Raw genomic sequence first — 27614 nt, 5'->3', positions numbered from 1 at the left:
AGCAGGAAGAGAAATTAAGGAAACAATACCATCCACCATTGCAACAAAAGGAATAAAATACTTAGGAGTATATCTACCTAAAGAAACAAAAGACCTATACATAGAAAACTATGAAACACTGATGAAAGAAATCAAAGAGGACACAAACAGATGGAGAAACATACCGTGTTCATGGACTGGAAGAATCAATATTGTCAAAATGGCTATTCTACCCAAAGCAATCTATAGATTCAATGCAATCCCTATCAAGCTACCAATGATATTCTTCACAGAACTAGAACAAATAATTTCACAATTTGTATGGAAATACAAAAAACCTTGAATAGCCAAAGTAATCTTGAGAAAGAAGAATGGAACTGGAGGAATCAACCTGCCTGACTTCAGACTCTACTACAAAGCCACAGTCATCAAGACAGTATGGTACTGGCACAAAGACAGAAATATAGATCAATGGAACAGAATAGAAAGCCCAGAGATAAATCCACGAACCTATGGACATCTTATCTTCGACAAAGGAGGCAAGGATATACAATGGAAAAAAAGACAACCTCTTTAACAAGTGGTTCTGGGAAAACTGGTCAACCACTTGTAAAAGAATGAAACTACAACACTTTCTAACACCATACACAAAAATAAACTCAAAATGGATTAAAGATCTAAATGTAAAACCAGAAACTATAAAACTCCTAGAGGAGAACATAGGTAAAACACTCTCCAACATGAATCACAGCAGGATCCTCTATGACCCACCTCCCAGAATATTGGAAATAAAAGCAAAAATAAACAAATGGGACCTAATGAAACTTAAAAGCTTTTGTACAACAAAGGAAACTATAAGTAAGGTGAAAAGACAGCTCTCAGATTGGGAGAAAATAATAGCAAATGAAGAAACAGACAAAGGATTAATCTCAAAAATATACAAGCAACTCCTGAAGCTCAATTCCAGAAAAACAAATGACCCAATCAAAAAATGGGCCAAAGAACTAAACAGACATTTCTCCAAAGAAGACATACAGATGGCTAACAAACACATGAAAAGATGCTCAACATCACTCATTATCAGAGAAATGCAAATCAAAACCACAATGAGGTACCATTACACGCCAGTCAGGATGGCTGCTATCCAAAAGTCTACAAGCAATAAATGCTGGAGAGGGTGTGGAGAAAAGGGAACCCTCTTACACTGTTGGTGGGAATGCAAACTAGTACAGCCACTATGGAGAACAGTGTGGAGATTTCTTAAAAAACTGGAAATAGAACTGCCATATGACCCAGCAATACCACTTCTGGGCATACACACTGAGGAAACCAGATCTGAAAGAGACACGTGCACCCCAATGTTCATCGCAGCACTGTTTATAATAGCCAGGACATGGAAGCAACCTAGATGCCCATCAGCAGACGAATGGATAAAGAAGCTGTGATACATATACACCATGGAATATTACTCAGCCATTGAAAAGAATTCATTTGAATCAGTTCTAATGAGATGGATGAAACTGGAGCTCATTATACGGAGTGAAGTAAGCCAGAAAGATAAAGAACATTACAGTATACTAACACATATATATGGAATTTAGAAAGATGGTAATGATAACCCTATATGCAAAACAGAAAAAGAGACACAGATGTACAGAACAGACTTTTGGACTCTGTGGGAGAAGGCGAGGGTGGGATGTTTAGAGAGAACAGCATGAACACTATCTATAGTGAAACAGATCACCAGCCCAGGTGGGATGCATGAGACAAGTGCTCGGGCCTGGTGCACTGGGAAGACCCAGAGGGATCGGGTGGAGAGGGAGGTGGGAGAGGGGATCAGCATGGGGAATACATGTAACTCCATGGCTGATTCATGTCAATGTATGACAAAACCCACTGCAATGTTGTGAAATGGTTGGCCTCCAACTAGTAAAAATAAATGAAAAAAAAAAATTCCTGGTAGGGAATTGCAAAAAAAAAAGAAATCTCTCATTTTTTATAAGAATTATGCATAAGATATTCATAAATGTATATTTACAAAGGAGAAAGCTTAAGAATGGTTATGAATAGCATTAACAGTCACATGGTCACGGACGGACAAGCCCAGATCTTAGCTTTTCTGACTCCAACTTCAATAGTCCTCGTTCAGGGAGGATTTGTTTCATATTTTCAGGAGGTGGTTATTTTGCTAAGCAACTTCTTCAGGACATATCTTTGTCAGAAATATCTAGAACTGTCTGTTTTTCATTCTCAAATAAATAAAAAACAATACAATGGACTTAACTTTACATGCACATTCATGGAAATTTAACAAATGAATCAAATTAACTGAAAATTTTGACAAGCAAAAGATTGAAAGCCTCCCCAAAATTCAAATAAATTATATTTTACTATTTTGAGAGTAAATCAAATCTAATTTAAGGATGAAACCGATAATCCTTCAGAAATTAGGTTTATAAAACATTTAGTGTCTATAAATTCTTGTTTTAAATTTATACTATAATGTGTAATGTTTCAGAGTTTCCATACACCTTTGCAATACCAGCTTCATGAAGTTTACATTTCTAGATATCTTACCTTTTTTGCTGTAGAAGGTGGATCCTTTTTCATATTTCTCAGTAAAAACTCTGGCATGTTATTTTCAATATCTTCATGAGTTCCCTTTTTACCCAAAACTGCAGCTAAAAATGAAATAACCTAGGGAGGAAAAAATCCAACAGTTTTAATCACTGTGTATTGTGATGAACAAAATTTTATGACTCACATGAATAGCTACTCAATTAGTGAGAATATGAGTGTGTACAAATAGATTTGCTTGGAAGAAAAATATGAACCACTAGTATTGGTTTTCTCTATTTGCATTAACAAACAAATATATAATATAAAAGTTACCACTGAATGCAGAAAACAAAAATCCTCACATTGCCATCTCTTCCATGATAATTTTTTAAATCGATATATTTTATTGAAGTACAGTTGACTTACAATGTTGTGCACTCTACGAATTCTTTCTCAGTCTCATTAGCTGAGATATTATTTTCTTATGTATTTCTACTCATGGAATCTATCTCTTCATTATTGGCTATTACAATAAACTATGTACATTCCTTTTTCCTGGTAGAAAATAAACTCCTTAAGGGAATAACATATGGGTTAGTAAGTTTGTCTATTTTTTTGTATCCAATAAATATAGGTAACTCAAGGATGCATATTACAATATCTAAGGTAATCACTAGAGAAAAATACAACAGTGTGTAACTACTTATTATGTAAAGAATAATAAAATAATATGAACGATCTATACAAACACAGGAGGAAAATGAATAGATGAAGGCAATAAATAAAAAGTATATAGTAAAACAGTAGGCTTAATCTAAATCTATTTAGATGGATATGTGTTATGTATAATTGAACCACTTTTCTGTACACCTGAAACACACTGTAAATCAACTGTACTCCAATATCAAATAAAAATCTTAAATTAAGTCAATCTAAATATATTAGAAAGTGAATTACATGGAAGTAGACTAAATAGTTTAATTAAAAGACAAAAGATTTTCAAAAACATAAAACATGTGTGCTTTACACACAAAAAACCTAAGACATAGAGAAAATTGTAAGTGATAAAATGAAAAAAGATAGACCATGCAAATGAAAACCAAAGAAAGTTAATATACTTATATTAATATCAGATAAGACTGAGGCAAAAAGCATTACTAAATTACAGAGGGACATGATATTGACAAAAATTATTTCATTTGCAAGTTATAAGAAGTGTAAATTATTAAAGAAAAAAATCTATTGAAACAAAATAAGTAAACAAATTCATAAGCACAGTGGTAGTTTCTGAAATAACTTAATAAGAGAAAATAATCAGTAAAGATACAGGATGTATTAGTAAAATAATAAACAAACTTGACCTAATATACATTTGACAGACAATGGTAAAATACAGCAAACATACTTTATACTTAAAGTACACATAAAATATTTACCAAAATTGACATGGAAAGTCATAGAACAAATCTTAATCCGTCCAATAGACAAAAATCATACAGAATATATTCTTTGGTCACAGTATAAGAAATAAAAAATATAAACAGAAAATCCCCAAATATTTGGAAAGTAAGGAATATATTTTAAACTAGAATTCACAATGGAGATTAGGAAATATTTAAGATGAATAACAGTGTGTAATAATCACATATTAAACTTATGAAATACACTTAAATCCATGCCTTATGAACTTAAATGCATATGGACACACATTAGGACATAAGAGGAGCTGTTAATAAAATACCTAACCATAGATCTGAAAATTGTAGAAAAATAACAGAATTTATTTTAATTAAAATTTTACTTAAATTTTAAGAAAACTTAAATCCACAAAGATAGAATTATAAAACATGAAAAAGCATAAAATAAAAAGGACTGACAAAGTCAAATGATCATATTATGAAAAGATTTTTTAAAGTGATAACTCTCTAGAAAATTGAAAGGAAAAAGAGAAACTAAGAGAACAGGCAAACACACACAAAAATATGTATAGTACACAACAAACAATGTTATGCCAATACCTGTGAAATTTTAGGTGAAATGGAAAACCAAAACTTACCAAAAATGAAACAAGAAACAGAAATTTTACATACTCAAATGACTATTAAAGAAATCTAAATACATAATTACAAACCTTCCACAGAGAAAACTAAGGATCACATAACCAGGGATAAAGTCTACCAATGCTTCAGAGAGATATAATGCCAATCTTAAACAAACTCCTCCATATTTTAGAGAAAGGCAAAAATGTTCTCAACTCATTTTATGAGTACAACATAATCTTGATAAATTCCAGCAAAAATACTGTTTCATAAATTTACAGGCCAATTTCTCACACTCACATAGGAGCAAACCTCTTAAATATTAGTAAATGAAACACAGAAATGTAAAAAAGAAATATATACCAAAACCATCTTGGGTTGATTCTGAATATGTAATGCTGGTTTAATCTTCAAAATTTAGATATTACATAGGTATTAAGTAGTATCTTAGGTATTACACTTAGCTTTCCTCTTAGTTTCCTTAAAATAAAAATAAATAAAAATAGGACAACCTATTTCATTACAAGATACTTGTATTTTACATGAAGCCATACATTATTAGCTTTAAGTACATTATGAAACATCAGAACTGTGTATCTTTATTACTAGAGCAAACATCAAAAAATAATGCAAAGAAGTACAGTTAACAATCAATAGAAGAATTAAAATGGAATTTAAAAAAATACCCTGTCAACCAAATAAGGCAGGAAAGAAGAACAATTAAAAGAGAAAGCAGTCTGTTCAAACAGAAAACAAATAACAAAACAATATACCCAAATTGAAACATAACAGAAGTTATACCAAATGTAAATGAACTAAATGGTCCAATTAAATATCAGAGATTGCCAGAATAGATAAAAGATTTATCTATGAGATATATTTTAAATATAAAGACACAGATAGCTTGAAACAAAGGCTTAGGAAAAGACAAACCATTCAAACATTAAGCATAAGAATACTGAAGTACTTATCAAAATATCAGATAATCAGAATAGTATTACCAGAAATATAAAAACATTTAATAATGATAAGCGGGTCAGGAAGACAAAGTGATCATAATGATTATGACCTAATAACAGAACTTCAAAATACATAAAGACAAAATTGACAAAATTAAATGGGGAAAGAGACAAACCCACAATCACAGCAGGAGATTTGAACCTCCCACCCTCATCCATTAAGGCTTCTCTGGCAGCTCAGCAGTAAAGAATACACCTGCAATGCAGGAGCCACAGGAAACATGGGTTCAGGTTTCATCCCTGGGCTGGGAAGATTTCCTGGAGAAGGGCATGGCAACCCACTCCAGTATTCTCGCCTGAATAATCCCATGGACAGAGGAGCCTGGCAGGCTACAGGCCATACATTCATGAAGAGTCAGATACAACTGAAGTGACTGAGCATGCACGCATTCACCTATTAATATTAAAAACATAGAAAATCTGAATATTATCATTTATCTTGATCTGCTAATTGGTATTTACATACAATAGTACATCCAACTGCAGAGACGACTGCAAAATAATTGCAGAAATCAATGAAGTACCAAACAACAGAGAAAATTAACAAAGTTAAAAGTTGACTCTTTGAAAAGATCAACAAAGTCAATATGCCTCAAGTTATGCTAAGTAAGAATAAAATAAAATGCAAAAGGTCCTCATTAAGATGCAGAGAGATATCACTCATGTCCCACAAATACTAAAAGAATAAAAAAGGAATATGGAGAAGTATTTTATGCCAATCAATTTGATAACATGGGTAAATTCTTTGAAAAATACAATTTACCAAAACTGACACAGCAAGAAACAGAAAATCTGAATGGTCACATATCTATTAAAGAAACTGAACTCAGGGCTTCCCTGGTGGTTCAGTGGTTAAGAATCCATCTTGCAATGCAGGGGAAGTTGGTTCGATCCCTAGTCTGGGAAGATCCCACATGCTATGGGGCAACTAAGCCTGTGCATCACAACTACTTAGCCTGTGATCCACCACTCCTGAGCCCATGTGCTGGAAATACTGAAGCCTATACATCCTAGAGACTGTGCTTGACAACAAGAGAAGCCACTGCAACGAGAAGGCCATGCACTGAAACTAGAAAACAGCCCCCACTCTCTGCAACTAGAGAAAGCCTGAGAAAGCAATGGAGACCGAGAGCAGACATAAATAAATAAACAAAACGTTTTAAAGTAACTCAATTCAGTATCCAAAAAAAAATCTTAAAGAAAACTCCAGGTCTAAGATTTCACTAGTAAATTTCATAAAATATTTAAGTACAAAATAACTTAAATATACAATGTTTTTAGAAAAGAGAGAGGAAACACTTACTACTTTGTTTTGAACCTTGTGCAATCCAGATACCAAAACCAGACAAACACATTGCAAGAAAAGTATAGACCAATATCCATAATAAACATAAATGCAAAAATTATTCAAATATTAAGCAACTGAATCCAGCAATTAAAAAAAAAAAAACCTCATGATCAAACTGAGTTTATCACAGGAATATGAAATTGGTTTAACATTTTAAAACCAACTAACATAAATCATATTAGTCCATATAATAATTTATTAACTTAATAAATGGGGAAAAATATGGTTATCTCAACAGATATCAAAAAAAATTTGATAAAATTCACTACACATTGTTTTTAAAAATCTCAGAAATAAGGACTAGACAGAAACTTCCTAAATCTAATAAAAGATACTAAGAAAACCCTGCAGCTAATATACTTACTGCTAAAATATTAAATGCTTCCTCCCTAAAAGTAGGAATGAGATAAAGATGTTACTCCCACTGTGTTGTGGAGGGAGGGGGGTGGTGCGTGCATGCACACGCTCAGTCACTTCAGTCCGGTCCCACTCTTTGCAACCCTATGAACTGTAACCCGCCAGGGTCCTCTGTCCATGGGATTCTTCAGGCAAGAATACTTCAGGAGTGGGTTGCCATGCCCTCCTCCAGGGGATCTTCCTGATCCAGGGGATGAACCCATGTCTCCTGCATCTCCTGCACTGCAGGCAGATTCTTTGCCACTGAGCCATCCCAGAAGCTCCACCACTGCTGTCCAAAATGTACTGAGATCACACTTAGATAGTGAAATAAGGCAAAAGAAAGAAAGAAAGAAAAGGGCATAAAAGTAGAACTAAACCTCTATTTGTGGATGCCATAATTGTTTACACAGGAAAATCCTAAAACATCTACAAAATAACTACTAGAACTAATAACTGAAGAATTTAGCAACATACAGAACATACAAAAATAAATTTGATTTTACATACTACCAATCAAAAAATCTGAAGTTAAGTGGAAAAAAATTCACTTACAATAGCATCAAAAATATGAGACTAAATTTAACAAAATATGTGTAAGGCTCACACACAAAACTATGAAACAATGCTGAGAGAAATTAAAGACCTAAATAAGGGAGCTATCACTTTATGATAATTCTCCCCAAACTCTTGTACAAATTCAGGGTAACTGAACCCCACAATCCTAACCAAATCCAGACAGATCTGTTCATGGAACTTGACAAGCTGATCAAAACTTTACATGGAAATGCAAAGGGATAAAAATAAGAGATAGCAAGAAAGTGCTTAACACAAAACTGATTACAAGTACAGCAAAACTGAACAATGATACAGAAGAAAAAGACTAGAAACAAGGCATACATATATGGACAGCCAATTCAACTAAAAAATGGGCAAAGGACTTGTATCTTGGTCACTCTGGAGTGCTATAACAAATTATCAGAGACTGGATAGCTTAAACAACAAACTTTCAATTCTGGAGGCTACAAATTTCAAAATCAAGGTGCTGGCAGACCTGATGTCTGGTGAGAGCCCACTTCCTGTTTTGCAGATGGCAGTCATCTTATATTCTCAGAAGACAGAAAGCAGAGTGAGTGGACAAACTCCCTAGTATTTCTTCTTACAAAGCCACTAGCCCCATCATGAGTCATGACCTAACTACCTTCCAAAGGCCCCATCTTCAAATATCATCGGGTTGGGAATTAGAGTTTCGACACATGAATTTTGGGGAGACAGAAACATTCAATCTATGGCAACATGAATACACAATTCTCAAAGAATATATACAAAAGTCAAAAAAAGTACATACAAAGTTGTTCAACATCATTGATCATTTCAGAAATGCAAATCAAAACCCCAGTGAGGTACCACTTCATATGCAACAGGATGGCTATGATGAAAAAAAAACAGAAAATAACAATGTTGACAAGGACTGGAGAAAAATAAAACCTCATACATTGCTACTAGAAGTGTAATATGGTGCAGTCATTATACAAAATTGTTAAACAGTTCCACCAAAAATAAAACATAGAATTACCATTGATCCAGTAATTTCACTCCTAGGTGTGTGTGTGTATGTTTTGTGTGTGTGTGTGTGCGTGTGTGTGTGTGTGTATAAATGAAATGGAAGTATATGTCCACACAGAAACTTATACACAAGTGCATATAATAGCATCATAACAGTCAAAAGATGCAAACAACCCAAATGTCTATCAAAGGATAAATGGATAAACAGAATTACTGTTATTTACATGCAACTGAATGTTATTCAGCCATAAAAAGGAGGAAGTACTGATACATGCTATAACTTGGATGAGCTTGGAGAACATTACAAGTGAAAGCACCAAATACAAAAGGTCACCACTACATGATTTCCTTTATATGAAATATTCAGAAAAGGCAAATCCATGAAAGCAGAAGTTCAGTTAATGGTTGCCAAGGGATGGTGGGAAGGGGAAAATAAAAGTGATTACTTAATATGTATGGGGCATTGTTCTGTGAAGATGAACACGTTGTGAAACCAGAGATGGGGGTTGCACAGCACTGTGAATGCACTAAATGCCACTGAACTGCATAATTTATGATAGTTTGTTATGTGACTTTCACGTCAAAATATTATAATTACATTTTTATGAGTATGCATTTATGTATGTATGGTATAATCACTATTATTTCAGTTCTTGTTAAAAAAAAAACAGAGGAAAAAATATGTAAAATATCAAGCAAGTACAGAAGAATGACTCAATAAACAAGAACTATTTTTTGTTAGAATCATTCCACTGAAGTAAGGATCCTTTATACCCTGTATACAGTCTTGCATCTTACAATAAACCAAGTGTATTTTCAACAAAATATGTCATCTAAAAGATTATAAAATAATGATGGGTCTTCCCTGATGGCTCAGTGGTAAAGAATCCACCTGAAATACAGGAGACACAGGAGTTAAGGGTTCAGTTCCTGGGTTGGGACGATTCCCTGAAGGAGGAAACGGCAACTCACTCCAGTATTCTTGCCTGGAAAATCCCAAGGACAGGAGTCTGGCTGGCTAAAGTTCACAGGGGTCACAAATAGTCAGACATGACTGAGCATGCACACACACACACGCACACACACATGAATGGTCAAAACCTATGCTGAGTTCTAAAATATTTTTTAAAAATCTGCAATCTGAACCCAAATTATATAAGGCAGTGTATTGCAGGAGTTACAACAAAGACTTTGAAGTCTGACCAACCAGTGCTGTACTACCTACGTGACACTGTGCAATTTCTCTGATGTCTCCATAAGCTTCTACTTTTTCATCAATAAAATGAGTGAATAACGCCTAATTAACATGAATGCTTAATGGAAAAAGTCTATCATAGAACAAGGCACTTAGGTTGTGTGTGTGCGTGCATGCTAAGTCACTTCACACCCGTATGACTTTTCACAGCTCTATGGACTGTAGCCCACCAGGCTCTTCTGTCCATGGGATTCTCCAGGCAAGAATAACACTGGAGTGGGTTGTCAGGCCCTCCTTCAGGGGATCCTCTCAACCCAGGGATCAAACTCAAGTCTCCTGGATTTCCTGCACTGGCGGGTAGGTTCTCCACCACTATCGCCACCTGGGAAGCCCAGTACATAGGTTAGGGGATCATTAAATACAAGATAAAATCACAGAAATATACAACTACTCAATTCAACTTAAAATTAATTAATGCACTCAATAAAATATATATTGCCATGCCAGGTACTATGCTGGCTACTGCAAAAGTTTAGATAAAAGGCTTATTTCTATCCTCTAACAGTTCAAAATCCATCTGAGTTGGCATGGAGGAGTGAGGGGGGGGAATGGAGGGGAAGACTTGAAGCATGGTTGAGGAAAAAACAAAAATACAGATACTGAGGAATTCAGCAAGAGACTGAAGGAAGAAAAATGACTGATGTGATAGGAATAACTGAGATTAAAGAAGGCATAAAGGATGTTTCACAAATGACTGGACATTTTAAGCCCTGGACAATTTTTTTTAATTGAAGTATAGTTGATTTACAATATTTTTGGTTTCAGGTGTTCAGCACAGTGATTCAGTTACTTTTCTCAGATTATATTCCCTTATAATTTATTAAAAAATTTTGAATATAATTCCCTGTTGTTCAGTCACTCAGTCATGTCCAACCCTTGAGACCCCATGGACTGCAATATACCAGATTTCCTGATCTTCACTATCTTCTGGCATTTGCTCAAATCCATGTCCATTGAGTCAGTGACACTATCTAACCACTTAATCCTCTACCGCCCTCATCTCCTTTTGCCCTCAATCTGTCCCAGCATCAGGGTATTTTCCAGTGAGTCAGCTCCTTGCATCAGGTGGCCAAAGTATTGGAGCTTCAGCATCTCCTTCCAATGAACACTCAGGGTTTACTTCCTTTAGGAATGACTGGTGGGATCTCCTTGCTGTCCAAGTGACTCTCAAGAGTCTCCTCCAGCACCACGATTCAAAAGCATCAGTTCTCTGGTGCTCAGTCTTCTTCATGGTCCAACTCTCACATCCATATATGACTACTGGAAAAACCATAGCTTTGCCTATAGTCACCTTTGCCAGCCAACTGATGTTCCTGCTTAGCTATCCAGGTTTGTCATAGCTTTCCTTCCAAGGAGCAAGCATCTTTCAATTTTATGACTGCAGTCACTATCAGCAGTGATTCCCTGTTCAGTACAGTTCAGTTCAATCACTCAGTCGTGTCTGACTCTTTGCGACCCCATGGATTGCAGCACACCAGGCTTACCTGGCCATCACCAACTCCCGGAGTTTACTCAAACTCATGTCCAATAAGTCCGTGATGCCATCCAACCATCTCATCCTCTGTTGTCCCCTTCTCCTCCTGCCTTCAATCTTTCCCAGCATCAGGGTCTTTTCAAATGAGTCAGTTCTTCACATCTGCTGGCCAAAGTATTGAACTTTCAGTTTTAGCATCAGTCCTTCCAATGAAAATTTAGGACTGATTTCCTTTAGGATGGACTGGTTGGATCTCCTTGCAGTCCAAGGGACTCTCAAGAGTCTTCTCCAACACCACAGTTCAAAAGCATCAATTCTTCAGTGCTCAGCTTTCTTTATAGACCAACTATTACATCCATATATGACTACTGGAAAAACCATAGTTCTGACTAGGTGGACCTTTGTTGGCAAAGTAATGTCTCTGCTTTTTAATATGCTGTGTAGATTGGTTCTAACTTTCCTTCCAAGGAGGAAGCATCTTTTAATTTCATGGCTGCAATCACCATCTGCAGTAACTATGGAGCTCCAAAAAATAAAGTCTGTCACTGTTTCCAGTGTTGCCCCATCTATTTGCCATGAAGTGATGGTAGCAGATGCCATGATTTTAGGTTTCTGAATGCTGAGTTTTAAGTCAACTTTTTTTAACTTAAAAACTGAAGGAACTTTTGGACAACCTATTATGATAGAAACACACTCTGAGATATGGAAAACAAACTTACAGTAACCAAAGGGAAATGAGAACAAGGAGGGACAAATTAGCAATATGGGATTAACAGATACAAACTACTACACATAAAATGGGTTTCTCAGGTGGCATTGGTGGTAAAGAACCTGCCTGTCACTGTAGGAGACATAAGAGGCGGGAGTTCAATCCCTGGATCTGGAAGATCCTCTGGAGGAGGGCATGGCAACCCATTCTATTATTCTTGCCTAGAGAATCCCATGGACAGAGGAGCCTGGCAATCTTGATTCCAGCTTGTGCTTCATCCAGTCCAACATTTCTCATCATGTACTCTGCATGTAAGTTAAATAAGCAGGGTGACACCAAACAGCCTTGACGTATTCCTTTTCCGATTTGGACCAGTCTGTTGTTACATGTCCAGTTCTAACTGTGGCTTCTTGACTTGCATACAGATTTCTCAGGAGGCAGGTCAGGTGGTCTGCTATTCCCATCTCTTGAAGAATTTTCCATAGTTTGTTGTGATCTACACAGTCAAAGGCTTTGGCATAGTCAATAAAGCAGAGACAGATGTTTTTCTGGAATCTCTTGTTTTTTCAATGATCCAATGGATGTTGGCAATTTGATCTCCGGTCCCTCTGCCTTTTCCAAATCCATCTTGAACATCTGGAAGTTCACAGTTCACATGCTCTTGAAGCTTGGCTTGGAGAATTTTGAGCATTACTTTGCTAGTGTGTGAGATGAGTGCAACTGTGCAGTAGTCTGAGCATTCTTTGGCACTGCCTTTCTTTGGGATTGGAATGAAAACTGACCTTTTCCAGTCCTGTGGCCACTGCTGAGTTTTCCAAATTTGCTGGTATATTGAGTGCAGCACTTTCAAAGCATCATCTTTTAGGATTTGAAATAGCTCAACTGGAATTCCATCACCTCCACTAGCTTTGTTCATAGTGATGTTTCCTAAGGCTCACTGGACTTCACATTCCAGGATGTCTGGCTCTAGGTGAGTGATCACACCATCATGATTACTTGGGACATGAAGATCTTTTGTATAGTTCTTCTGTGTATTCTTGCCACCTCTTCTTAACATCTTCTGCTTCTGTTAGGTCCATACCACTTCTGTCCTTTATTGTGGCCATCTTTGCGTGAAAAGTTCCCTTGGTATCTCCAATTTTCTTGAAGAGATCTCTAGTCTTTCCCATTCTATTGTTTTCTTCTATTTCTTTGCACTGATCACTGAGGAAGGCTTTCTATCTCTCCTGGTTATTCTTTGGAACTCTGCAATCCAATGAGTATATCTTTCCTTTTCTCCTTTGCCTTTCGTTTCTCTTCTTTTCACAGCTATTTGTAAGGCCTCCTCAGACAGCCATTTTGCCTTTTTGCATTTCTTTTTCTTGGAGATGGTCTTAATCTCTGCCTCCCATACAATGTCACGAATCTCCATCCATAGTTCTCTAGGCACTCTATCAGATCTAATCCCTTGAATCTATTTATCACTTCTACTGTATAATCGTAAGTGATTTGATTTAGGTCATATCTGAATGGTCTAGTGGTTTTCCCTACGTTCTTCAATTTAAGTCTGAATTTGGCAATAAGGCGTTCATGATCTGAGCTACAGTCAGCTCCCGGTCTTGTTTTTGCTGACTGTATAGAGCTTCTCTGTCTTTGGCTGCAAAGAATATAATCAATCTGATTTTTGGTATTGACCATCTGGTGATATCCATGTGTACAGTCTCTTCTTGTGTCGTTGGAAGAGGGTGTTTGCTATGACCAGTGCATTCTCTTGGCAAAACTCTGTTAGCCTTTGCCCTGCTTCATTCTGTACTCCAAGGCTGAATTTGCCTGTTACTCCAGGTATTTCTTGACTTCTCTGTGCTAAACAGTAAATCCTTGTTGCTTTATTTACACATGTATATGTGCGTGCATGCCAAGTCACTTCAGTCATGTCTGACTCTTTGTAACCCTGCGGTCTGCCAGGCTCCTCTGTCCATGAGATTCTCTAGGCAAGAATGCTCAAATGGGTTGCCATGCCGTCCTTCAGAGAATCTTCCCGACCCAGGGATCCAACCCTGTCTCTTATGTCTCCTACATCATCAGGCAGGTTCTTTACCACCGATGCCACCTGAGAAGCCCATTTTATATGCAGTAGTTTGTATCTGTTAATCCCATATTGCTAATTTGTCCCTCCTTGTTCTCATTTCCCTTTGATTACTATAAGTTTGCTTTCCATGTCTCAGAGTGTGTTTCTGTTATATATATATATATTACGTTGTCCAAAAGTTCCTTCAGTTTTTAAGTAAAAATAAAAGACATATTTTTTCATTTTCACCAAGAACTTTGTTGAAAAATGAATTCACCATTTTGTTCCACTACCTTCTGCCATTTTTCAGACAACTTCTTAATTCATCTTCCCCAAATTTTTTCCCTTTTGAAGCAAAGAACTATTACAACTGTCTTTTATAGTCTTACAGAGAACTGAATTTTTTTTTTTTTCGATTAAGAAAATTTTGTAAAGTCTAAAATAAATGGAAATCTGAAGGTGCAATATCTGGTGAAGACAGCAGACGAATCAGAACTTCTCAGCCAAGCTGTAACAATTTTTTCCCCGTCATTTCCAAGACACAACAATATTGAAATTAAGTCTGGTAAAACCTTATAATTATCTCTAAGGGTTCAAGTGACAGGAAGAGTCACTCATCTCTCACTTCAAATCAAAATCCAAAAATGATTAAGCTCAGTGAGGAATGCATGTCAAAAGCCAAGAGAGGCCAACAACAAGAAACCCACCAAAGAGCAAAGTTGTGAATGCAAAGGAAAAGTTCTTGAAGGAAATGAAAAGTGCTACTCCAGTGAACATATGAATGACACGAAAATGAAATAGCCTTACAGCTGATATTCAGAAGAAAGTTTGAGTGACTTGAATAGAAGATCAAACAAGCCACAATACTCCCTTAAAGCCAAAGCCTAATCTAGAGCAAGGCTCTCTTCAATTTTATGAAGGCTGAGAGAAGGGAGGAGGCTTCAGAATTAGGAGTGTGAAGCTAGCAGTTTCATGAGATTTAAGGAAAGAACCCATCTCCATAACATAAAACTGCAAGGTGAAGCAGCAAGTGCTAATGCACAAACTACAGCAAAATACCTAGATCTAGCTAGCTAATTAATGGTGGTGGCTACATTAAACAACAGATTTTCAGTGTAGGCAAAACAGCTTTATATTAGAAGAAGAAGCCATCTAAGGCTTTCATAGCTAGAGAGGAGAAGCCAGTGCCAGGCTTCAAAACTTCAAAGGAAAGGCTGACTCTCTTAGGGGCTAATGCAGCTGGTAACTTAAAGTTGAAGCCAATGTCCATTTACCATTCTGAAAACTCTAGGGCCCTTAAGAATGATGATAAATCTATTATGTGTGCATGTGTGCTAAGTCACTTCAGTCATCTCTGACTCTTTGCAACCCTATGGACTGTAGCCTGCCAAGCTCCTCTGTCCATGGAATTCTACAGGGAAGAATACTGGAGTGGGTTGCCATGTCGTCCTCCAGGGGATCTTCCCAACCCAGGGATTAAACCTGTGTCTCTTAAGTCTCCTGCATTGGTAGGTGGTTTTTTTTACCACTAGTGCCACCTGGGAAGCCCAAATCTATTCTCCCTATGCTCTACTGATAAAATAACAAAGCCTGGATGACAGCACATCTGTTCACAACATAGCTGACCAAGTATTTTAAGCCCACTGTTGAGACCTACCACTCAGAAAAAAAAGAAGTTTCATTTCAAAATATTACTGCTCATCAACAATGTACTGGTTAGTCCATGAGTTCTAGTGGAGATGTACAATAAAATCAGAGTTGCTTTTATAATCTGCTAACACAAAATCCATCCTCCAGCCCATAGATCAGAAGTCATTTCAATTTTCAAGTCTTATTATTTAAGAAATACACGACATCAGGCTATAGCTGTCATAGACAGTGAGTCCTCTGATGGACCTGGGCAAAGTAAACTGAAAACCTTCTGGAAAGGTCTTACTATTCTGAATGCCATAAAGAACATTCATGATTCATGGAGAAAGGTCAGAATATCAACATTAACGGGAATTTAGAAGTTGATTACAATCCTCATGGATGACTCTTGTATGGTTCAAGACTTCAGTGGAGGAAGTAACTACAGATGTGGTGGAAATACAAAGAGAGCTAGAGTTAGAGCCTGATGATGTGACTGAATTGCTACAATATCATGAGAAAACCACAAAGGATGAGGAGGTGCTTCGTATTACTTATGTAAAGAAAGGGGGTTTCTTGAGATGGAATCTAATTTGGGGGAAGGTACGGTGAAGACTGTTGAAATGACAGCAAAGGATTTAAAATATTAAATGAATGCTGGGCTGGATGAGTCACAAGATGGAATCACGATTGCTAGGAGAAATATCAACGTCATATATACAGATGATACCACTCTAAAGACAGAAAGTGAAGAAGAACTAAAGAGCCTCTTGATGAGAATGAAAGAGAGTGAAAAAGCTGGCTTAAACTCAACATTCAGAAAACGAAGATCATGGTATCACATCTCATCTCTTCATGGCAACCAGAGGGGGAAGAAGTGGAAACAGTGACAGATTTTCTTTTCCTGGGCTCCAAAATCACTGTGGACAGTGACTGCAGCCATGAAATTAAAAGATCTTGCTCCTTGGAAGGAAAGCTGTGACAAACTTAGACAGCATATTAAAAAGCAGAGACATTACTTTGCCAACAAAGGTCTATATAGTCAAAGCTATGGCTTTTCCAGTAGTCATGTATGAATGTGAGAGCTGGACCATAAAGAAGGCTGATAACCGAAGAATTGATGCTTTTGAACTGTGGTGCTGGAGAAGACTCTCGAGAGTCCATTAGATTGCAAAGAGATCAAATCAGTCGATCTTAAAGGAAATCAGTCCTGAATATTCACTGCAAGGATTGAGGCTGAAGCTCCAACAGTGTGGCCACCTGCTGCAAAGAGGTGATTCACTGGGAAAGACCCTGATGCTGGGAAAGATTCAGGACAGGAGGAGAAGGGGGTGACAGAGATGAGATGGTTGGATGGCATCACCAACTCAATGGACATGAGTTTGAGCAAACTCCGGGAGAAAGTGAAGGACAAGGAAGCCTGGCCTGCTGCAGTCTGTGGGGGTCACAAAGAGCAGGCCATGAGTTAGCAACTGAACAAAAACAACAAAAGCAGTGGCAGAGTATTTTTTAATTAAGGTATATACATCATTTTTTTAGAGACAGTGCCACTTATTGCATGTATAATAAACTATAACATAGTGTAAATATAACTTTCATGTATACCAGGAAACCAAAACATTCTTGTGACTTGCCTTAACTTTACTGCGGTGGTCTGGAAATGAACCCACAATATCTCTGAGGTATTCCTATACATTTCTAACTATGATAATTCATAATTCAATCTGCTCATCTAACATGATAAAAAATATTAGCTCTAACTTGTCAAATTCCATGAAACAAAGATATATAAATGTCTATTTTGTTGAAGAATCTCATCTTTAGAAGAAGTTCCATAAAAGTGATTAAATTTGTAAGCTCTAATTATGGATTAGCTTTACTTAATTCACTAAATACCTTAGTGATTTTAAAGAAAAATCTTTACATCCCTTTAATTTATTTATTGGCCACGCCACGCTACTTATGGGATCTTAGTTCCCTGACCAGAGATTGAACCCAGGCCCTTGGCAGTGAAAGCATGGAATTCTAACCACAGGGAATTCCCATATTTAATTCACTAAATACATTAAAAATGTTAAAGAAAAATCTTTGCATCCCTTTTAAATAATCCACACTCCTTCCTAACAGATTAATCACCTACCCCCAAAAAGTGACTTGAAATGAAAATAAATTTGAATTTATTTGAGAATACACACTAACTGCAGGAGTTAACATAAAATCACTGACAAACCTTTTACCTCATTATTTTAAGGTAATGTAGCAGTAATGTCGACATCCAAAAAGCAGACAGACAGAGGGAGAATGTAAAGAAGAGCATAGGTGGAGTTTATGTACCAGGAGTGTAAACAGCACTAATTACTCTGACCCTCATCTTTGTTGACAAGTCCAAGAGAAGAAAGGGGAACTGGGAAACCAGTCATTTGGGGCTGGGAATGGGAAACTGGGAAACTTTGTCATTTGGTCACAACTCCAAGAAGGCAAAGGGAATACATAATTTCATGTAGATCTAGCCCTCTCTATCACTCATACTATCACAGTAGAGGTCTATCAAAACCTTAATTCACAGAAGGTGAACAACATATTTACAATGCTGGTTTACAAAACTAATCTGAAAAAAAAAAAAAAAAAAAAAAGAATCTGCTTTAATGTGGAATACAGTAGTTCTAAAGTTATGGTTAAAGATGAAAAGAATAAAAAACTACTTAATCAGCCACCTACAAAATAGAAAAAGGCCAAAAACTGCATTTCAGAAATGATGCATCACTCTGCAAAAGCTTTGTTTTTACAGACATTCCTCTGGAACTCTGTCAGGCGAACGTTTTTATAGTCTATTTTTTTCTCTCACACACTCATGATACACAGCATATTCAGAGATAGGGTAGTAAGGCAACAAACATTCTCTCAGACCAACAGAAAGCATAGCAAAAATTGTCTATTTCTTATATATATATTTTTTAAAAGCCTACATTCCTTATCTTTCATCTTCCTGGGAGATAAAAAGGTAAGAGTATTTTGGAATCATACTTCACAAAGTATGATGATTTCTGCTTGGTTTAAACAACAACAATAAACAGTGTATTATTTTGAAAGGGAACCTAGCCCATTTATCCTTACAAAGTTCTATTCCTAAAATCTGGACTATTAATACATGCTGAAACAAGAAAAGCAATTTACCTTCAAAATGCTAGGACATTTGTTTTCTGCTTTAAAAGCTTTGTGGCTCTGGAGGTTAATTAACCTTTCACATTGGGTATTATGGCATTTTCTCCATGAATGAAAATAAAGAAAATATGATTATCTTCTTCATTACTATATTCCTGAGGGAACAACATGACTTGTGATCTAAAGAAGTTTTAAATTTTTGTATAGTTTTTGAATCAACTAAAGATCATATTATGCAAAAAATGGTATTGATGATAACCAAAGAAAGCTGTAATTATTAGCAGTCCCACCATTTGTCTCAGGGTTGAGGTTTCCTATACCTATATTTTAAACATGTATAGTAACGACATTTTTTATAATATCAATGAATATAAAATCAAAGATTCAAAGACAATTTTTACAGTTTGAAAAATATTATCTTTCCTCTGCTGCTTGAAGGCATAGTACCATCTTCACATAGCAGATGTAGCACCTCATGTTTCTGATATTGAAGATGATCAGGCATTGACTAGTCAAAATCATGCTGGAAAGAACATTCCAGCATGGGAAAAACAGTAAAAGTATACATAAAGTCACAGAGGGCTTTATTATCTATTTTCCTCTAGTAGCCATGTGCATATCTCGGTCACAGCTGGTAGTTTCCCAAAGGCTCTTTTCTTTATTCTTTGAACCTATTCTCCTGAGAAAGTAAATTCATTTATTCCACAAGCAATTATTTAACACCTTCAATGTGCAAGTGTCAGACTATGTGCATTGCCTGAGATTAAAGGAAAATAGAGTATGGCTAAAAGTAATACACTATGATTACTGAGGGACTTAATTTTACCCTAACTTTTTACACCAGAACTTTAAACACAGCCATTATTTGGCTATTTTCAAACGTTAATTTGAAAATAAAAGTGAACTTAATTTTTCACTTGCCTCTGAACTCCACTAACAATGGAAGTGTCACGAAGAAAAAATAGCTTAAATTCAGTTTTAAAGAAGGAAACACAAAAGGACTTAATCACACACTAGACAAACACTCCTGAAAATTCAGAATGATTGTTTAGTATAAAGTCTAGATTCAGAACTCTAATCCTTCTGAATTACAAACCTTTGTGATATACAGCTTCTGACAAGGCTCCCCAAAATTCCCACCTCTTGGTATCCACAACTATATTTCATGCCCACTATTGCCCAGGTTGCAAGCAACCAAGGGAGGGCTTTGCTAATAGCTCATGCAGAAACAGTGGCCCCAGTCTAACAACGCACAAGGAACTGAATCCCGCATCAATCACACGAGATAGGAAGCGAATCAAAGTCTAACTCTGAAATAACTGTAGCCTTAAGAGAAACTCAGCCAGAAGACTCAGCTAAATGGTACCCAGATTCCTGATCCACAGAACTGTAACATGATAAATGTGTACTGTTTCAAGTTGCCATGTCTTGGAATAATTTGTTATACAGCAATAGATACCTAACAAGCCTATCTAAAGAAAAGTATATACATGTGCTAATTCTAGCACACATTTTAGAGAAACAAGAGGCCTCTCTAAAGTCCACCAACTGACTCTGGTGGCCCAGAGATCCTTGACTAAGAAACTTCTGCTATGATAAACTCCAAACAATATGTACCAAAGGCCTGTAGAAAATTTAACCATGCTGTGTAGCTTAGCAAATGTCAGAATACTTTCCTTCCATAAGGTAGCATTAAGAAAGTTAAATTACTCTAAATATAACTATTATCTTAGTATTAACATTATCAAAGGTAAAAACAAGTCAAAGATACTAAAACATTACTTTAAATAACATATTTCATAGTACTAAATAAGTACTGAGGGTAAAAAAATGACTAAACACCATCCTTAAGTACTGGGTGAGACAAACACACACAAAAAATAATAAGTTCTGGGATACAAACAGAAATCTGCAGATGGTATCCATTCATGGATGTAATACACGTGACATAGTATGTATGACTTTATTAAATTTCAATTATAAAGTAAGTAAATACCTGTACAGTTTTTCCAAGTCCCATGTCATCACCAAGAATACAGCCTCTTCCTCGGATGAAGTGTCCATGGAGAAACTGGGCTCCCTCCCTTTGGTAATCTCTCAGATACCTATTGATAGTATAAGGGATAGAGTCTCCATTTTCAGAGAGTTGAAAAGGAACAGCGGACGATGGAAATTTTCGGTCTGGGAAATAAGGTTTTTCCAAATCTTCATCATCAAATATAAAATTCCTGGCGCAATCTTTAACAGATTTTACTTCTTGAAGTCTTTTAAGAGATACTCTCCTTTCTTGAAAATCTGAATATAAGATGACTGCAAATGACTTCCCATTTTCATCCACTGTGATAGATTTTATGCTTGCTTCACAAAGTTTTTCATTATCTGGAGAAGGGGCAAGACATCTTTCTCCTGGATGCCATATATCTGTAATAATAAAGGAGAAAATAAACTTTCCAAATCTAACTTTTAAAGTAACACCTCATTTACCTACTTCTATGAGAAAAAAATATTCCTCACATAAATACACTTCCCAAAATCTGAAACAAGACAAATTATACTTATAGATATTTTCCTAAAGTATATTATCATAATAAAGGGTATATAATTTATTTCCAGTTTTTCTCACTCTAACTATGTGTCATAATCTCCTCATACATGCTTAATCTATTTGTTCTGATTAGGTGGATATGGGTCATGGGCATTTGCTTTTATTATTGTGGTTGGTTATTATTGTTGAATTCAAAAGGTGATTCTGATGCACATCGAGGATTAAGAACCACTTAGTTAAATATTCATGATGACTAATGAACATTATGTATAACATTCACAATATGGCAAAATAACTGTGAATAGGACTTGGTAATAGGTAAACTAAAATCCTCTGAACAGCTATATTTTTGTGACTCTTCTGTCTGCTTTCTTAGTTATCCCATCTCTTTTTCTGAACAAAGCTATTTCTTCTCACTGTCAATACTGCTGCTTCTAAAACATTCCTTGAATTTGTATACAACTAATCAAGGGAATCTCCAGTTCAACAGCAGAATGACATGTACCAGCTTTGTCACAGCTTTTTCCATTCAAGGTTTTGAAAAGCTGAGGTTCTTAAAAACGAGATGACTTCTAAGATCTCTTTCTGCTATCATTTCATTATTCTTTGAAAAGTCTGACTTCTCTCTATGTATGAATTCATTCTGTGCTTAACTGTACAGCTATTTTATTTTGTATTCAGAAAATACAGTACTATGGAGTGGGGAGGGAAGCCTCTACAGAGTATAATACTGGTACAATTAAAAGGTACCAAATAGAGGAAATTAAGTAAAAATAATTTTCCTAATGGAATTTCACATAACAAGAATTCCAGAGGAATTGTATGGCTACAACTGCAAGAATATTAGGAATTATTTTTTTCACATATTTCTCACAGAGATCATATGATCATATGATTTTGAATTAGGCTTTTATAACACTCATGATTATAACTAGTATGTCCATATTCTCTTCAGTAAGAATAGTTCATGATGCTATTCCTCATCAGTTGTTCCTCAAGAGTAAAACTATTATTGTAAATTTGATAAAGTTGTTTTTATAGAACAATCAGAAACACAGCAAAAAAAATCTGTTCTCCCATAATAATTTTGCTTTCAAACTGTTTGAGAATTATTACACTCTTCTAAAAATGTTCTAATGTGAAAATAACTCTCTGATTCACTATACAGAGATAAGTCAATGGGCCCTATTTTCATAACAGTACTGTTTGAACCTTAAAACCTATATTAAGCCTTAAAGTAAGTCTTAAAACATTACTTGTTTCTTATGATTTGTCTGCCTATCCAGCCTATGCCTTGTAATTTTTTACAGCTTTAATTCATTAACTTATTTATTATCAATGTATATGATTTAATACCAGTTATTCGCCAGATACGGTACCACACTATGAGTATAAAAATGAAGAAGAACAATGTCAACAATGAGTCATTAAACCTTGCTCGAAACAAGTCTTTCACAATTTCATTAAAAGGAATCACTGTCTAGCCAACTTTTCAAGGTAGAAAACCTTTAGTCAGTCCTTATTCCTCTTTTGATATTACTCCCTATATTCAATCCATCAGAATGCCCTGGTGGTTCTACTTAAAAAAAAAAAAGCATCACTTTCCTACATGCCACCAACTCTTCAAAATAACTATTGGCAAACTTTCTGTAGAGTCAGATTTTAGCTATTTATTATTCTAGGTTTTGCAGGTTATACTGTCGCTTGCCTTTGTAACACAAAAGTAGCTATAGACACATAATCAAATGGATATGGTTGTGCTCCAATAAAACTTTATCTACAAAACAAAACTGCCAGGCTGAATTTGGTCCTGACTGTAATGTGCCATGGGTTTGGGTAGACTCTGGGAGTTGGTGATGGGCAGGGAGGTCTGGCATGCTGAGGTTCATGGGGTCGCAAAGAGTTGGACACGACTGAGCAACTGAACTGAACTGAACTGTCATGTGCCAATGTCTGGCTTTCTCCTAAATTACTGCTATAGACTCCATTCTCTACCCATTCTCTCCACTGACATTATCTCCCCCCTACAATCCATTTTCCACATAGCTGCAATATCGACTACTTAAAAATATTTATTAGTAAATCTTTAATTTAAAATCTTTTAATAGTTACCCACTGCAAAAAGAATAAACTCCAAGCTCCTTACTATGGTCTACGTGACCCTGTATCATTTTCCCCTAAGTAGGGGAACTTAAATTCCAACTTAAAATCTATCAATATTCCCCTTGACTCAAGCATACTAGACGGGTCTTTCTCACTGTTAAGTCATTGCCTCATAGATTTTGTTTCTGATCACCTTATTTAAAGTACCCCACTATACTGTAGGGAACCCCACTATTCTGTACCTCAGTATTTTACTGCCTATACAGCACATATCACAATGTTTAATTATCATGTTTACTTTTTAAAAATCTACCTCTCTCACTAGAGAATAGCATCTTTTCCAAGAAAATGTCTGTATTGTTCAAAATTTTACCCCCAGGGCCAGCACACAATAGGCACTCAATAAATGTGCTGAACATACTAACAAAAGCACATTCCGAATCTCATAGAACCTTGATATCTAGCGAGAGAGACACATGATAAAAAGTTCACACATGTGAAATTGTTGCTTTAAGAGTGCTATAAGAAAGAGGGACTAAAGAAACAGTTTAAAAAGGAAGGAAATCTAAGAAAAGAATGTCAGTCAGGGGGGTACATACAGCAAGTGCAAAAACCTCATGGGCTTCATACAACAATCTATAGAAATCTATTAATATTTGGTTTCTGAGTTTGGGTAACTTCTAGAACTAAAGAGATTCAGTTAAGTTTGATCCAGAGCAGTGTCTCTCAGCATTCAAAGTCCAGAACAAATTGTTTAAATCAGGACAATTTCCTTTTGGACTGAATGGGGGGTAAGGCTCCTTACGATCTGGTCCCTGTGTCCTCTTTAACTTCATTTCCTCCCTTTCTCCTCATTTCATCCCAAACTTGCCTTCTAGCTGTTCTTCAACCATGACAAGCATACTCCCATCTTCGGTCCCTGAGATTTTTGTTCCTGCCACCAACCCTCTCCCTAAATCCCAATGTGACGGATGCTCCCACTTCATCCAGGGTTCTGCTCAAATGGCATCTCCTCAGAGGTATCTTCTCTGATCACTCAATCTAACACAGCACTCCCTGCCACTTTCTCTTCCTTTACCCTGCTTGATTCCATCTTCAGAGAAAAATCTGAAATATCTGTTATTGGTTATCTCCTTAAGTTCCCCAGAGTAGAGACAATTTGTGTTCACTGCCATATTCTGGACACTGAGGACAATGTTGAAACTCAAATACTTGTCAGATTAACAAATATTTATATAGAGCTAACATTTTGAGGTTTATGAGTGCCATACATGCAATTTATACATAGTAGTTCATTTAAGCCTTACAACAACCCATTCACTACTTCATGTAAATACTATTATTAGTTCCCTTTTATAAATGGTGAAACAGATAAAGGTTAACCACAGTCACACAGCTAGAAAGTGTCAGAGCCTGGATGTGAATCAAGCTATCTGAACATGGTGTACCAGTACACACATGAATGAACAATTCCTTGGAACTGAGTAGCCTTCAGTTCAATTCAGTTGCTCAGTTGTGTCCGATTCTTTGTGACCCATGGACTGTAGCAAACCAGGCTTCCCTGTCCATCACCAACTCCCAAAGCTTGCTCAAACTTAGGGCCATCAAGTCAGTGATGCCATCTAACCATCTCATCCTCTGTCATCCCCTTTTCCTCCTGCCCTCCACCTTTCCCAGCATCAGGGTCTCTTCCAATGAGTCAGTTCTTCACATCAGGGGGCCGAAGTATGAGTAGCCCTGCCCCCTTTTAAATGAGATATGAACATCCCAGTTACTATAATCTCCACTCAGCAGCTTCATCTACTTATTTTACCTGCCAGGTTTCTAAAGGTATTTGTATTTGTGGTCCCTGAGATAGTGTCATCAATTTCTAGTCTTCAGAGCTGAGGCTTGTTACTTAAAAGTCTCTGAAGTTTGGTTCTATATTCCTCATCTATTTAATCAGATCAATATCTTCCTCAAAAGAAAACATGTAAACAATCAGCATATTTCTAGGTACAGAACAAGTATCCAATATCTGTAAATTTTTGTTGTATCACTATTAATAATGAAAACTATTAATTTGGGGGCAAGAGGACATCCCAGATGACTTGTGGCAGATAACCATGTTCTCCCTAAACGACTCTTAGTGACCCATTAAAGGTGGCCCTGACTCAATACATCACATATAAAGCTCTTTGTGTAATAAACTGAACTAATCTCAATCTATATTCACCTACTTAATAATGAACCTACCATTCACTAAGGACTGAGGCATACAATAGAGAATAAAAATACCAAACATTTACTTAAGTGTTTATTATGAGCCAGACACTGGGTCACGTTAAGTGCTTTGCGTGACACCATCTCAATTAATAGTCAAAAGAACTCAATCAGTAATGATCTCAATTTTACAGAGAGCAAACAACCCAAAGGTGCTCAGCAAATGACTGTCAGAGCCAGCACTAGATCCAAGGGCAGTCTGACTTCAGAATTTCTCAACACTGAATCACAAAGAACTAGTCCCAGTCTAGACGGGGTACACTATCTCCAGCTGTCACTCACGGAGGCCGCAGGGTAAAACCCCGACCCCAAGGGAACTGGCATGAACAGGTCCAATCCTACACAGTCAAGACAGGTGTCTGGGCAGAGAGGCGAGCTCGGAGCTTATACCTTTGCTGTTGGTTTCCGCGCGGGGCTTCGGGGCAGACTGATCCATCTGGCCAGGGGGAAGGGCTTGGCAGCCAGGTTGCATTTAACACCCCACAGGCGGCAGAGGACCGCCAGGAGGAGGCGGGCAGCCGGAGGGTGGCAAACTCCACCTTCCGCCACCCTCCGTACATCGCCCTCCCCTGGAGCTCGACGTCACGGCACGGAGGGAGCAAAGGTGGAGCCTGATGGGGCCCAGGGAGAAGGGACTGTGGCCTCTGCGACAGCGGCAGAGCCGGAGGACGCTATGGAAGCTGGCAAGGCAGCGCTCACCTACGAGCCTGGAGCTCCGCCGGCGGGGGAAGACAACAGGCTGGCTACTCGACCCTTCACCCTCCCTTTTACTGATAGGCCTCTCTCTGCAGCTCAGCGTAGCTTCCAACCCTAGCTCAGAAAATCCCGCGAGAACTGGCTCCGGTACAGTCCTCGGGATCTCACGATAACAAAATCTTGGCTTACGTGGGCGGAGCGATCTTCCGGCCGTCTTTCCTCTAGAAAGCGTGCAACACAAAGATCCGCGATAGTTGCAAGTAGCGCGGGCCTTGGTATCGCTTGCCCACCTTGTGCGGCTGTTGTGGCTGCAGAGAGAGGCTGGAAGGTGGCCGTGGGCGTGGACCTGCTGAGGGTCTTTTAAGGACCGGTAAGAAAGGTGACCCCTGGAGAAGGAACTGGCAACCCACTCCAGTATTCTTGCCTGGGGAATCCCTTGGACGGAGAAGCCAGGTGGGCTACAGTCCACGGGGTCGCAAAGAGTCGGACACGACTGAGCGACTTCACTTTCACTAAGAAAGGTGACGGCCTAGCAGGAGCCCATCGTTCCCGTGCGCCTTTGTCCATGGGATTCTCTAGGCAAGAATATTGGAGTGGGTTGCCATGTCCTTCTCCAGGGGATCCATAGTCATGTCTACCTCTAAGTGCAGCTGGGAAAGATTATTTGGTTTTAAGGGCTCACATGATAAAATTGGGTCCTCCGATAATCCAGGATACTCTTCGCTTATCAAGATATATACCATCAAGCACATCAATAAGATCCCTTTGCCATATAAAATAACATATTCATGGGTTCTAAGGATTAAGATATGAACATCTTTGGAGA

The 27614-nt window shown here is 37.2% G+C and overlaps 1 protein-coding gene across 5 annotated transcripts in view; it reads right to left on the bottom strand.

Annotated features, from left to right (window-relative positions):
- ERCC6L2 (ERCC excision repair 6 like 2) overlaps positions 1-26910 on the bottom strand; it is a 174272-nt gene extending 147362 nt beyond the window's left edge. For 4 of the 5 annotated variants that reach the window (XM_065946782.1, XM_065946780.1, XM_065946779.1 and 1 more), the window contains exons 1-3: positions 26483-26910; positions 21179-21603; positions 2557-2676 (exon numbers count right to left, since the gene is read on the bottom strand). In XM_065946782.1, coding sequence (XP_065802854.1) covers positions 2557-2676; positions 21179-21603; positions 26483-26564 — 627 coding nt within the window. In that variant the 5' untranslated portion in view covers positions 26565-26910. The remainder of the gene's footprint in view (positions 1-2556; positions 2677-21178; positions 21604-26482) is intronic. The other variant, XM_065946781.1, reaches the window with a different exon arrangement.
- Between the last annotated feature and the right edge of the window lie 704 nt (positions 26911-27614).

The sequence above is a fragment of the Muntiacus reevesi genome, chromosome 10, assembly GCF_963930625.1.
Source record: "Muntiacus reevesi chromosome 10, mMunRee1.1, whole genome shotgun sequence".
In the NCBI taxonomy this organism is placed as follows: Eukaryota; Metazoa; Chordata; class Mammalia; order Artiodactyla; family Cervidae; genus Muntiacus; species Muntiacus reevesi.
The sequence above is the reverse complement of the archived record's forward strand: the minus strand, read 5'-3'. Positions and strand labels throughout refer to the sequence as shown.